The sequence below is a fragment of the Nicotiana attenuata genome, unplaced genomic scaffold (genome assembly GCF_001879085.1).
Source record: "Nicotiana attenuata strain UT unplaced genomic scaffold, NIATTr2, whole genome shotgun sequence".
NCBI classification, from domain to species: Eukaryota; Viridiplantae; Streptophyta; class Magnoliopsida; order Solanales; family Solanaceae; genus Nicotiana; species Nicotiana attenuata.
In genome coordinates, this window is record NW_017670768.1 from 421,209 (window position 1) to 436,761 (window position 15,553).

General features: G+C 41.5%; 1 protein-coding gene across 2 annotated transcripts in view; it reads right to left on the bottom strand.

The window, feature by feature from the left end:
- Positions 1 to 13,089: 13,089 nt before the first annotated feature.
- Positions 13,090 to 15,553, bottom strand: part of LOC109243156 ((E,E)-germacrene B synthase-like) — a 4,413-nt gene continuing 1,949 nt past the window's right edge. Inside the window, exons 4-7 of one of the 2 annotated variants that reach the window (XM_019410060.1) lie at positions 14,837 to 15,055; positions 14,532 to 14,670; positions 13,779 to 14,027; positions 13,090 to 13,591 (exon numbers count right to left, since the gene is read on the bottom strand). In XM_019410060.1, the coding sequence (XP_019265605.1) occupies positions 13,298 to 13,591; positions 13,779 to 14,027; positions 14,532 to 14,670; positions 14,837 to 15,055 (901 nt within the window). In that variant the 3' untranslated portion in view covers positions 13,090 to 13,297. Of the gene's footprint in view, positions 13,614 to 13,778; positions 14,028 to 14,531; positions 14,671 to 14,836; positions 15,056 to 15,553 lie in introns of both variants that reach the window. The other variant, XM_019410061.1, reaches the window with a different exon arrangement.

Sequence of the window (15,553 nt, forward strand, 5' to 3'; positions counted from 1 at the left end):
AGGTAGCAGTTAAGGTAGGGAACAATATATTAAGAACGGGAAGGGAATAGTCAAAATAGATAAATTGGCAGCGCATAGGTACTCGTCACCTCACCTATATGCCACACACATGGATTTTCACATAGCAATTAAGTCGGGGATCCCTAACCCCTCGAGTCAAAGTTAGATACAACACTTACCTCGATCTGCATGCCACTCACTACTCAATTACCGCTTTTCCTCTAGTTTCCACCTCCGAACCACTCGTATCTAGTCAAAATTAACTTAATAACATCAATTATCGCTAAAGAAATCAATTTCAATACATAATTATAAGTTTCCAAACATTTCCCCCAAAAAGTCAAAAGTCGACCCTGGGCCCGCTTGATCAGAACTCGAGGTTCGGACCAAAACCCATTCACCCCCGATCCCAAATATGTAATTAGTTTCGGAATCCGACCCCAAATCGAGGTCTGAATCCCCGATTTATAAGAACCCCCAATTCTTAAAAAATATCCCTAATTCTACCATGAAAGAACAAGATTTAGGACAAGAAATCTAATGGGTGTTGATGGAAATTGAAGGAAATGAGTTAAAGAACACAAAACTATGATTTGGTGTTGAAATCCCTCTTCAAGAATCGCCCTAGGTCGAGTTCTAGTGATGAAATATGAAATTTGGGAAGAAGTCCCATTTTTTGAAGTCTGTTTTAAAACACTAGACAGGTCTTCATCGCGTTCGCGAGAGACCTGTCGCGATCGCGAAGCTATGGCCCTATTGGCCTACGCGTTTGCGAGGTAACCTATGCGTTCGCGAAGGCATACTCCCCCAGCCTCCGCGTTCGCGAGCCAAGTCCCGCGTTCGCGTAGAAGGTTACCGACCCCTCCCCTAGGTCCCATGTTCTTCCTGTTCGCTATAAATAGGTCGCGTTCGCGAAGGGTAAAGCCCCCGCTGCTCCGCGTTCGCGACCAGTACTTCGGGTTCGCGAAGAGGAATTTCCCCCTGCCCCTATTTTACCTTTCGCGTTCGCGACGCTACCTACGCGAACGCGAAGAAGGGCATATCAGAACAGCTGCTGCAGTACAATACCAGATTTTTCTAAGTCTACAAAATCTCGTAGCCAATACGAAACTCACCCGAGCCCTCGGGGCTCCAAACCAAACATGCACACATGTCTTAAAACATCCTACAAACCCGCTCGCGCGATCAAATCGCCAAAATAACACGTAGAACTACGAATTTAGCACCAAATTGCATGAAATATTCAAGAAAGTTTTAAAACTTCTATTTTCTCAACCAAAGGTCTGAATCACGTCAAATTAGTCCCGTTTCTCACCAAATTTCACAGATAAAGGTATAAATATCTTAACAGACCTGTACCGGGCCCCGAAACCAAAATAAGGACCTGATACCAACAAGATCAAATATTAACCAAATTCTTAAAACCATTATAATTTCAGTCTTACAATTTTCATCAAAAATTCATTTCTCGGGCTAGGGACCTCAGAATTTGATTTCGGGCATACGCTCAGGTCCCATATCTTACTACAAACCCACCGGGACCATCAAAATACGGGTCCGGGTCCGTCAAAACACGGGTCCGGGTCCGTTTACTCAAAATGTTGACCGAAGTCAACTAAATCAACTTTTTAGGCCAAAAATTATTATTTCATCAATTTTCCACATAAAGGCTTTCCGTAAACACGCCCGGACTACGCACGCAAATTGAGGAGAGATAAAAAGAGGTTTTTAAGGCCTCAAAACACGGAATCGAGTTCTAAAACATAAGATTACCTTTTGGGTCATCACATTCTCCACCTCTAAAATAATCGTTCGTCTCGAACGGACATAGAAAAGTACCTGAGCTGGTTAAAAGATGGGGATGTCTACTCTGCATATCGGACTCGGACTCCCAAGTAGCTGCCTCAGCAGGCTAGCCTCTCCACTACATTCGAACTGAAGGATAACTCTTTGATCTCAACTGACTAACCTGCAGGTCTAAAATGGCTACCGGCTCCTCCTCGTAGGTCAAATCCTTGTCCAACTAGAAAGTGTTGAAATCTAACACGTGGGATGGGTCGTCGTGATACTTCTGAAGCGTGGACACATGAAACACTAGATGTACCGCTGATAAGCCTGGTGGTAACACAAGTCTGTAGGCCACCTCTCCCACTCGCTCAAATATATCAAAAGGCCCGATGAACCTAGGGCTTAACTTGCCCTTCTTCCCAAACCGCATCACACCCTTCATGGGTGACACCCAAAGCAACACTCTCTCCCCGACCATGAATGCCACATCAAGAACCTTACGGTCGGCATAACTCTTCTGCCTGGATTGAACTGTACGAAGTCTATCCTGAATGATCTTAACCTTATCAAAGGCATCCTACACTAAATCTGTACCCAATAACCGAGCCTCCCCCGGCTCAAACCACCCAAACGGCGATCGGCATCGTCTACCATATTATTCCTCATAGGGAGCCATCTGGATGCTCGACTGATAACTGTTGCTGTAGGAAAACTCCTCTAACGACAAGAATTGATCCCAAGAACCTCCAAAGTCAATAACACAGGCGTGGAGCATATCCTCCAAGATCTGAATAGTACACTCGGACTTCCGTCCATCTGAGGATGAAATGTTGTGCTCAACTCGACCCGCGCATCCAGCTCACGCTGTACAGCCCTCCAAAAATACGAGGTAAACTACGTACCTCGATCAGAAATGATAGACACGGGCACACCATGAAGACGAACGATCTCACGGATATAAATCTCTGCCAACCGCTCCGAAGAATAGGAAACTGCCATAGGAATGAAATGCGTTGACTTGGTCAGCCTATCCACAATAACCCAAACTGTATCGAACTTTCTCTGAGTCTATAGGAGTCCAACAACGAAATCCATGGTGATATATTCCCACTTCCACTCAGGAATCTCTATCTTCTGAAGCAAACCACCAGGTCTCTAATGATCGTACTTTACTTTCTGAGTATTTAGACACCGAGCTACATATGCAACAATATCCTTCTTCTTCATTCTCCTCTACCAATAATGCTGCTGCAAGTCCTGATACATCTTGGCGGCGCCTGGATAAATAGAATACCAGGAATTGTGGGAATCCTCTAGAATGAACTCACGAAGCCCATCCTCATTAGGCACACAAACACGACCCTGCATCCTCAAAACTCCATCATTTCCAACCGTAACCTGTTTAGCATCACCGTGCCACACTGTGTCCCTAAGGACAAGCAAATGAGGGTCATCATACTGCCGATCCCTGATACACTCAAACAATGAAGACCGAGCGACTGTGCAAGATAAAATACGACTGGTCTTAGAAACATCCAACCTCACGAACTTATTGGCTAGGGCCTGAACATCTAATGCAAGCGGTCTCTCATCGACTGGAGTATATGCAAGGTTGCCCATACTAACTGACTTCCTACTCAAAGCATCGGCCACCACATTGGCCTTCCCGGGATGATACAAGATGGTGATATCATAGTCTTTCAATAGCTCCAGCCACCTTCTCTGCCTCAAATTGAGCTCCTTCTACTTGAACAAATATTGCAAACTCTTATGATCCGTGAACACCTCACACGACACACCATATAGATAGTGCCTCCAAATCTTCAGCGCGTGAACAATTGCTGCCAACTCTAAGTCATGAACTGGATAATTCTTCTCGTGAACCTTCATTGCTGCGAAGCATATGGAATAACCTTGCCACCCTGCATCAATACCGCACCAAGTCCAATACGAGATTTGCACAATATACTATATATGGCCCTGAACCTGTAGGCAACACCAACACCGGCGCCGTAGTGAAAGCTGTCTTGAGCTTCTGAAAGCTCGCCTCACACTCGTCCGACCATCTAAACGGGGCACCCTTTTGAGTCATCCTGGTCATCGGGGATGCTATAGATGAGAACCCCTCCACAAACCGATGGTATATCCTACCAATCCCAAGAAACTCCGGATCTATGTAGCTGATGTGGGTCTAGGCCAGTCCTTGACTGCCTCAATCTTCTTAGGATCCACCTGAATACCCTCTACTGATACAACGTGACCCAAGAAAGAAACTGATCTCAACCAAAACTCACATTTTGAAAACTTGGCATATAACTGGCTGTCTCTTAGAGTCTAAAGTACGATCCGAAGATGCTGCTCGTGCTCCTCTCGGCTGCGGGAGTAGATCAAGATATCATTAATAAAAACAATCACAAAGGAATCCACGTAAGGCTTGAACACCCGGTTCATCAAATCCATTAATGCTGCTGGGGCATTAGTGCAGCCAAATGACATCACTAGAAACTCATAATGCCCATATCGAGTCCGAAAAGCTGTCTTAGGGACATCGAATGCCCTAATCCTCAACTGATAGTAGCCAGACCTCAAATCGATCTTTGAAAACACCTTGGCACCCTGAAGCTGATCAAATAAGTCATCAATCCTCAGCAATAGATACTTGTTCTTGATGGTGACTTTGTTCAACTACCGATAGTCTATGCACATCCTCATCGATCCATCCTTCTTCTTTACAAACAACACCGGTGCACCCCAAGGCGAGACACTGGGTCTAATAAAGACCTTATCAAGCAAATCTTGCAACTGCTCCTTTAATTCTTTCAACTCTGGCGGGGCCATGCGGTATGGCAGAACAAAAATGGGCTGAGTGCCCGGAACCAAATCAATACAGAAGTCAATATCCCTATCTGGTGGCATCCCAGGTAGGTCTGTAGGAAATACCTCAGGAAACACCCGAACAACTGGTACAGAATCCATGGAAGGAACCTAATTACTAGAGTCACGAACATAAGCCAAATAAGCCAAACACCCCTTCTCGACCACACACCGAGCCTTCATATAGGAGATAACCCTACTGGTAGAATGACCAGGAGTCCCTCTCCACTTTAATCGAGGCAACCCCCGCAAGGCTAAGGTCACTGTCTTGGCGTGACAGTCCAATATAGCATGATAAGGTGACATTTAATCTATCCCCAAAATGACATCAAAATCAACCATATCGAGAAGTAGGAGATCTACGCTAGTCTCAAGACCCTCAATGAATACCACACACGAGCGATAGACACATGATCTACAATAATAAAATCCCCCACCAGTGTGGACACATACACAAGAGCACTCAACGAATCACGAGGCACAACCAAATATGAAGAAAAATAAGATGACACATAGGAGTATGTAGACCCTGGATCAAATAGAACTAAAGCATCTCTACTGCAAACCGAAACAGTACCTGTGATAACAACATCGGATGATTCAGCCTCAGGCCTGGCTGGCAAAGCATAACATAGGGGCTGGACCCCAACACTCTGAACCATATCCCTGGGACGGCCTCGTGCTGGCTGGCCTCCACCCCTAGTAGCCTGGCCTCCACCTCTAACGGCCTGACCTCCACCTGGCCTCCACCTCTAACGGCCTGACCTCCACCTCTGGCGGCCTCACCACTACCTCTGGCTCCCTGACCCCTACCTCTAGCTGGCTGAGCAGGCGGTGCCGGAATCATGGCACGAGAACCCTGCTACTGTTATTGAACACCCACTAATCTTGGACAGATCCTCCGAATATGCCCATACTGACCACACTAGAAACATCCATCCTGATACTACGGATGTGGAAACTGAGACAGACCCTGATGGGCCGACTGACCGCGATAATAACTCTGAAGAGGAGGTGCTCTGATAGGAGCTGGTGGTCCACTATAAGCTGGCTGCCCTGAAGGAGGTACGTAAGGACCACGACACCTTGAAGCTCCATGGGATGTCTGAAGTGCTGGATGAAATGGCCTGGGAGGATAGACCCTACTGAAAGTACCTCGACCTCCAGATGAGGCCCCACTGAATCCACCTGAGTGACGCGGCCTCTTGTCAGACCCCTATCCATTCCCCTGATCTAGAACCATCTCAACTCGTCTGGCCACATTGGCTGCATCTTGGAAAAAAATCTCACTCCCTGTCTCCTTAGCCATTTGCAATCTGATAGGCTGAGCAAGTCCATCAATAAACCTCCTCACCCTCTCTCTCTCTCGGTAGGAAGTATGAGAAGAGCATGAAGGTCCAAATCAACAAATCTAGTCTCGTACTGGGTGATAGTCATAGAACCCTGCTGAAGGCGCCTCGAACTACCTCTGATAGTCCTCTCTCTGAGTGATAGGAAGATACTTCTCCAGAAATAGCTGAGAGAACTGGTCCCAAGTAAGAGCCGGCGACCAACTAGTCTAGCCAAACAAAAATCCTTCCACCATTTCTTGGCGGAACCTGATAGATGAAAGGCAGCAAAGTCGACCCCATCGGTCTCCACTATCCCCATGTTCCTTAACACCTCGTGACAACTATCCAGATAGTCCTGGGGATCCTCTAAAGATGTACCGCCATACTGAGTGGTAAAAAGCTTGGTAAACCTATACAGTCTCCATAAAGCATCAGAAGACATAGCTGATCCATCGCCGGCCTGTGCTGCAACACCCAGCGGAACTACCCCAACTGGATGAGCTGTTGGAGTCTGAAACTGGGGAGCGATTTGCTCCGGAGTGTAAGTAGCGGGATTTTGTGCTCCTCCTCCAGCCCGGGAGATGGCTGGTGCTACAGGGAAAGTGCCGGCCTGAGTAACACTCTCCATAAGGCCCACTAGACGAACCAAAGCATCGTGAAGTACCGAGGTAGCGATGAACCCCTCTGGAACATGAGATGGCCCTACTGGAACGGTCTAGGCTGGAGCCTCCTCATCAAATTCTACTTGAGGCTCCGCCGCTGGTGCTGCTGCTCGAGCTCTGGGCTGAGCCCTGCCCCTACCCTGACCTCTAGCACGGCCTCGGCCTCATCCTCTACCCCTCGTAGGAGCTGCCATTGGGGGCTCTTGCTGCTGCTCAGCTGAAGAAGAGGTACGTGTTCTCGCCATCTGCGAAGGAACAAGAGTAGAGAGTTCAATTAGCATTGAGAGACCAAATCGCATGATAGAGAAAAATAGAAGTGAAATTGTTCCTAAACTCTGTATCCTCTGGGGGATAAGCACAGACGTCTCCGTATTGACCCCTCAGACTCTACCTAGCTTGTTCGTAAATTATGAGACCGGGGCAATCTAGTGCTCTGATACCAACTTGTCACGATCCAGAATTCCCACCGTCGGGACCGTGATGGCGCCTAACATCGCACTCACTAGGCAAGCAGATGTTAGAGTTTTATTTACCTTTTTCCCTCACATTTCATAAATTAAAAGTTAACAAACTAAATCAAGTAGAAGTAAATGCGGAAATACGTAAATAACCTGCTATCTATATACTATTAACAATACCATAACTGTTACTACCCAGAATCAAAGTCACAATCCACGAACATACTATGAAATACTACAAATATCGGTCTGAAAGAAATTACATTTGTTTGAAATGAAGGAAAACAGAAATGTAAATGTAGAAGGGGACGCCAGGGCCTGCGGACCCCAATAGGACTACCTGGGTCTCCAAGCTTTGAATGCAACCAATCTCTCAATCAGCCACTACATGCTCCGAAATTTGCACAGAAAGTGCAGGGTGCAGTATCAGTACAATGGACCCCGTGTACTGGTAAGTGTCGAACCTAACCTCGACGAGGTAGTGATGAGGCTACGGCGGGGCAATTACCATATAACCTGCATACGGTATGTAATAAAGCAAAAAAGAAATACGGAACAAAATGAAATAGTACCTTGCAACAAAAATGAATACGGAACTCAAATATCTTATCAATACCAGCTATAACCAATCCTTAAGTGAGGTACAACACCACAGAATAACTGCACAGCAGAAGAAGGACACATAAACAATAAACTGATGCGGCGCGCATCCCGATATCCCACCATTTTTTCAGTAACAATATGAACATTCACCCTTATTACTCCGTATCAATCCACCCTTATTCCTCCTGTTGCGGCGTGCAACCTAATCCCACCGTACAATAACAATCAACCCTTATTACTCCTCAATATATCACCCTTATTCTTCCTGTTCCGGCACGTAACCCGATCCTACTATATAATCGCATTTCACCCTTATTCCTCCTCAATATATCACCTGTATTCCTCCAGTTGCGGCGCGCAACCCGATCCCACCATATCAGTACCAATCACACAATAAAAATAGAAATTTCACAATTGGTCTCAAAACTCCCCACAGTATTTAACCTCAACTAAAACGAACAGAAAGCGGTAAAATTATGAAACTTCACTCGATTCATACTACTCAACAAAACCAATCCGAAGTATACCAATAAACACTGATAACCAGCTTAAACCAATAACATGAAATAATGAAACCACGTAATATCCAATAACTTTTACAACGAAAACAATATTCGACAAGTAGAAACTAGTCATGGAAATATTAATAAAACAAGTAGCAGTTAAGGCTGGGAACAATATATTAAAACGGGAAGGGAATAGTCAAATAGATAAATTGGCGGCGCATCGGTACTCGTCACCTTACCTATATGCCACACACATGGATTTTCACATAGCAATTAAGTCGGGGATCCCTAATCCCTCTAGTCAAAGTTAGTCACAACACTTACCTCGATCTTCAGGACACTCACTGCTCAAATATCGCTTTTCCTCTAGTTTGCGCCTCCGAACCAACCACTCGTATCTAGTCATAATTGACTTAATAACATCAATTATCGCTAAAGAAATCAATTCCAATACATAATTATAAGGTTCCCAACATTCCCCCCCCTCCCCCCAAAAGTCAAAAACTGACCCCGGGTCTACTTGGTCAAAACTCAAGGTTCGGACCAAAACCCATTCACCTATTCACCCCCGAGCCCAAATATATAATTAGTTTAGGAATCCGACCCCAAATCGAGGTCTAAATTTCCAATTTATAAAAATCCCCAATTCTTAATAAAATCCCTAATTCTACGATGATAGAACAAGATTTAGGACTAGAAATCTAATGGGTGTTGATGGAAATTGAAGGAAATGAATTAAAGAACACAAACCTATGATTTGGTGTTGAAATTCCTATTCAAGAATCTCCCTAGGTCGAGTTCTAGTGATGAAATATGGAAGAAGTCCCATTTTTTGAAGTCTGTTTGAAAACACCGGACAGGTCTTCATCGCGTTCGCGAGAGACCTATCGCGATCGCGAAGCTATGGCCCTATTGGCCTATGCGTTCGCGAAGGCATACTCCCCCAGCCTCTGCGTTCGTGAGCCTTGTGCCGCGTTCGCGTAGAAGGTTACTAACCCCTCCCCCATGTCCCATGTTCTTCGCGTTCGCGATAGACAGGTCGCGTTCGCAAAGGGTAAAGCCCCCGCTGCTCCGCGTTCGCGACCAGTCCTTCGCGTTCGCGAATAGGAATTTCCCCCGGCCCCCATTTTACCTTTTGTGCTCGCAACTCTACCTACGCGAACGCGAAGAAGGGCATATCAGAATAGCTTCTGCAGCACAATACCAGTTTTTTCTAAGTCTAAAACATCCCGTAGCCTATTCGAAACTCACCCGAGCTCTCGGGGCTCCAAACCAAACATGCACACAGGTCTTAAAACATCCTACGAACTCGCTCGCGCGTTCAAATCACCAAAATAACACGTAACACTACGAATTTAGCACCAAATTGCATGAAATTTTTCAAGAAAGTTTTAAAACTTCTATTTTCTCAACTAAAGGTTTGAATCACGTCAAATCAGTCCCGTTTCTCACCAAATTTCACAGATAAGGTATAAATATTATAACGGACCTGTACCGGGCTCCGGAATCAAAATACGGACCTGGTGCCAACTAGATCAAATATTAACCAAATTCTTAAAATCATGATAATTTCAGTCTTACAATTTTCATCAAAAATTATTTCTCGGGCTAAGGACCTCGGAATTCGATTCTGAGCATACGCCTAGGTCCCATATTTTACTAGGGACCCACCTCCATCAAAACACGGGTCCGAATCCGTTTACTCAAAACATTGACCGAAGTCAACTAAATCAACTGTTTAGGTCAAAAATTATTATTTCATCAATTTTCCATATAAAGGCTTTTTAGAAACACGCCCGAACGTGCATGCAAATCGAGGATAGATAAAATGAGGTTTTAAGGCCTCGAAATACGGAATCGAGTTCTAAAACATAAGATGACCTTTTGGGTCATCACAAGTTGAAGTTGAAAATCCTACGTAGTAGGTCGTGATTTTTGCACCTTTTGAGCTGGGTGATTTTTCACGTAAAAATCAATGTGTTTACTTTAATGCTTATTTTACTTCACGTTTAAGGAACACGGTAAAGAACCAAGTTCTTTAGTAATTCATATAGGCACTCAAACTAATAATTTGTATCAAATCAGGTTGTCTCACACATGCGGCTAACACCTAGAGAGATCTTGCAAGCAAGATGAATACTCCACCCGAAATTAATAAAGGACAATCAACTACCAGACATTGTTCAATGAAAAATATTACAGTTGGCGGAAAGCAAGAATGGAAGACTTCCTAACATCTGAAGAATATGAACTATGGACCATAGTGAACCAAGGTCCATTGGCTCATACTAAACAAAATGCACAAAATAAAATAGTTCCTAAGGACCTCTCTGAATTTGTGACAGTAGATTTCAAAATGATGGAGAAGAATGCAAAGGCTAAGAAAATCCTTATCTGTGGACTTGGTCTTGATGTGTACAACAAAATTTTTGCATGCTCTAATGCAAAGCAGATATAGGATTCACTTCAACTGCTCATGAAGGAACAAACCAAGTGAAGAGATCAAGGATAAAACTACTTATGAGAAACTATGAACTATTCTCCATGAAGGAGTGTGAGCCCATCATGGAGATGATAACTAGGTTTACCATAATAACTAACGAACTGAAATCACTTGGAAATGTGTTTACCTCAGAAGAGTTGGTCAGCAAAGTTCTAAGGATCCTTCCAGCTTCATCGGAATCAAAAGTCACAACAATCCAAGAAGCAAAATAGCTGGATAAAATCTCTCTTGATGAGTTGGTTAAAAACTTAAAGACTCATGAAATTAGAAAGATAGAACTGTGCAAGAAAGAACCAAGGAAGGATAAGGTCTTGGTTCTTAAAGCGTCCGAGGAAGATGAATCTAATAATGATGATCTTGACCTAGCAATGTTTGCTAAGTTCAATAGGTTCATGAAGAACTCCAAAAGTGCATCTAAGAGAGAGACCAGCGGTAAGCCTGCGCATATTGAAAAAGCTAATTATGATGGGTGCTACAAGTGTAGCAAGCTAGACCACATGGTCAAGGACTGCCCAATGTGGGAAATTTAGTGGAGGAAAGAACGAGCTAAAAAGGAGAAACGGGAGAGATGAGAGAAAAAGGTTCCAATAAAGGAAAAATTCCAGGCAAAGGATTTACTGAAGCAATGAATCCTGATTGTTGCACTTTGTAGGTTCTTGCAGTCTCTAAGTCGTGCATGGAGTGGGCCTGTTGAGCACGCTCACTAGCATATCGGCCTGTCATGCTTCAAGGAGCTTTTTTAAGGTCGGGAACGTCCCTTCTTCGGTGTGATTAACAATGCGGGTTTTTGCTTATATGGTGAACGCAGAATTGTTTGTTAGAGTCACAGCATTTAGCTTATGCTTTAGTTAAAGTTTCTGTAGATACATCACATACTCTGCTCCTGTATTACCTCCTAAACCTAAATTGGAGTTGGAGCAGTTGTCTTCCTGATTCGAAGGTGTTAGTAAAGGCCTTTTATGTAACTTGCTAGTATAGATATGAGTCATTGCTTAGGCCTTACGGAGGGCATGACCTATGATAGGAAGGTGTGGAGGTCGATGATTAAGTTGGTAGGTAGTTGTGAGTTCTCCCATGCTTACTAGTAGTACTAGTACTATTATGGTATTCTCTTAATACTATTATGACATCGTGAGAGTACTTCTAACAATAGCAAGCAAAGGAATAAGGTACTTCTGAAGATCCAACTTCATTAACTGAAGAACAGGTTCTTAAATATAAAGCTGCTCGAATTCTTTAGTTGTTATTTGTAACCAATAAATCTGCTTTCATAAAAGTTTTGTAATATGTTATCATTAAGACTTTGTTTCTGTTATCTTTCTAGGCTAGAGTTAGTCTGGAAAGGGGTTTCTACAATTGGGTTGATTGTAGGGGTTAGGATACTAGAGTTAATTCCATTGGTTATTAAGTTGTAACCTAAAAATTGCTCTTTGAAGTTAGTAGAGATTTGAGGAAAATCCTACTGGGTAGGTCGTGGTTTTTACTCTCTTGAGCAATGAGGTTTTCCACGTAAAAATCTTTGTGTTGATTACTTTTTCGCAATTATTCTTATTTGAGTCTGCTTATCTAGTTCAAAGAACCAGGTTCTTTGAAAACACGAAAATCAAGCAAGACACAATATAAACCCCTTCTTGTGTATAAGTCCTAGTTAACAATAATTCATAATAAAATACTCAATCATTCATTCAATCCTCAAGAGTTATAGCATGAATAATATTATTCTAACTCAATTGCCAGATGACGACATCTTGGTCAGTAAAAGAAATTTGCAATCTTTCAACGGATATACATTCAATGTGCAATACAAGTCTATATGTTGACTAAGAAATATAAATATTTTTAGGTGCATACTATGGCTTAATAAAAAAAATTTTACTTCATGCAAAATCTCCAAAAGTAAACATAATTACAGCACAATAAGAAGAACTAAAAAATATGGTTATGGACAAAAAGAAGTATTGTAGTTTCAAAATAAGGGCAGAAACTTGATCTCTCATGTAATGTAAATCATGATTTCTCAACCAACAAATATTTCCTTTCAATTCGTTCAGTTTCATTAGTTTTCTTTCTTTAGAACATAACCACATCTACTGGTCTGACTATTTTAAGTCGTTCAAGGCTTGAAAGTAATGTAGCAAGCATCGAAATAAAATAGTGGAAACAAAAAGGTTTCAATACGACTTAATAAAATTAAATTCGAAAATTATTTCTATTTTGATCATTTCTTAGATTATGCTGAATATATTGCATATATTTTTTCTTTACTTCATTAAGTTTAACACATTTGATTCAATAATATCCGGTCGTTATCTAGTGGTTTGAGAAAGAAATCGAGACATTCGGAAAGAGAGTTGTCACCGATAAATTTTCCTCCACGGGGCGTGGTGTGGATCATTGCTGTATACTTTATTGTAACATACAAATATGAGCAAGAAGACAACACAGGCACTCTCTTCCTTGATATACTTGAGATAATTTATTCAATACGTCATTTTTCATCATCCACTAAGTAATAGAAGTACTTATGTTATTCTTGTGTTCTCAAACTACATTATTTTGCTCTAAATTATCCTCAAACATTGACAGGCTCAACAAACAATAGGTTAATCCTGTTTTTAAATTCGCCGTGGGCACTTGCAATATCATTTTCTTCGAAAATATATGCCACGCGTGCTATATTTATAACCAGTTCGAGGACAAATGTTGGTACTTCATCATTAGTAGAACAAAGAAAGTCCTTGTTCATGTCTTTCCATGCATTGGTTATTTTCTTCTGAGCCTCAGCATATGCATCTTGCTTTGAACCTCCAAATTCTTTCATGTAGCATTCTATGAATGAAGCTATATGCTTTCTTTCTTGTTCCAACTGTACTCAATAGGTTTCAATACTAAATACAAATATTATATGTTTAGGGCGTGTTGAGAATATAACTAAGTAAATCAAAAGCGAACTCACTTTGACAACTTAAGCTTTTAGACGAGATGATTATATAATTTATCTTTATAGGAAAAAAATGTTGCGAACTAGAAATTGAATATATTGTAGTACTTACATTATGTCCAATACAATCGTCCTTTAATCTGTTGATTGTTGATGAAGCTCGAAGAATTAAAGGTTCATTTATTATCCATTCAAAAGTCTCTTTGGTTATAGGTTCCTCCATAAGAGCCAAGGAAATTGTTGCACCCATCATACAGGTAGTAGTTATATTTGCATTCTTCATATACTCCACACATTTTGGAATATAGCCAGCATTTAACCATTCTGCTTCCTTGAAAAACGCTCTAGCCACCTTTTTCATCTACCACGAAAAATAAACAAAAATGTAAGAACTTATAATGTTGAAGATATAATTAAGTAAATAATTAAAAGTGTATTCTCTCTAATGTCTTAAGCTTTTAGATAAGGCGGTCACACAATTCTACATTACAAAGCTCCTATATTCGTATCAAAAATAATTTTCGCGTGCTTGGCACATGAAAAAAAGCATCAGGCTCACATGTAAAGGGGCTTGTTGAAAACAAAATTAAGTAAAATATGTATTTTGTCTAAGTACAATTACAACTTTTAGACGAGAGGGTCGTACGATTCTTCTTAAGTGTATACATCAAGTCTCATTTTAGATTTTGGATGTTTCCTTTCCCACTACTCTTTTTATTTCTTCACCATAACTTAGTTATTAAACTAATTAATGAAGTTATGGTAAGACTCCACCTGTGGAATTACACTGAATTTGTTGTTGTTGTTGTTGTAATGAAGCTATGGTAAGGTTTGATTCAAAAGAAATGAAGCTAAGGGAGCGTACCTCATTTTTTGCATAGTAGAGACGATCCAGTTTATCTTCTCTGATAAATTTTTCTTCTATTTGAGTATAAAGGTCTACAAGGGCTTGATAAGTAGGTCTCAGACTGGGCGGTACTGAACCGATAACACTAATGTCACATCTGCATGTTAAGGGTTTGAATCAGAGTCACAAGCTAACTTTTACATTTCTATACAAATCATCTCATAAAAAAGTAACGCGTTGTTAGCTGACACATAATTTCTTCTTACTCATTAATGAGAGAATTAAATAATATAATCAATTATGTTTAAATGATAAAAGCTTACCCGCATCTATCGAGTGCATCGGTAAAAGGCACAAGTTCATCAAAAGTTGCAAAAGCATCATAAGTGTCATCAATAAGGGTGTATATGACGAGTACTTTTGTCATCAATTCTCTTGCACGACTATATTGAGGCTCAAAGAAGATTCCTACCGTATAAAAGTGACATTCCACCAATCTATCTCTTGCATATGGAAATTGATCCACAAGATCTTTCCACCACCTACCGTACAAAAGTATTGGTTAATTAGTTACATTTCTATCGAAATATTCGTAGTATATGCATGCTAGCTAGAGGTGATATTGTCAACCCATTTTTTAGCAACCCACCCAAGACTTTGGTCATGACCCATTTGTTGACTTGATTCAGTGGATTGATTAAGTCAAAACAGGTAAAGATAGTCGTAATCGACAGGTCAAAATATAGCGCAAATCAAACATATAAAAATCATGTTTGAAAATTGAAAATTATTTAAATAAAAGATCAACTTAAGCTACTACTTTCAGAAAAATAGATTATCTTTCACAATTTTTTTTGAAAAATAAAAAAGTAGAAAGGAGGAGATCGGTTTTGGATGTGTGTGTGGGGGGGGGGGGGTACGGGGGGTAACTTAAGTTGACGACCTATTTTTACGAACCCTAAAAAACGTTTGGATCATGACTATTGTTTATCAAAGTTAGGAAAAACTATAAAGTTGGTTAGTCGGCTAGAAACTATTAC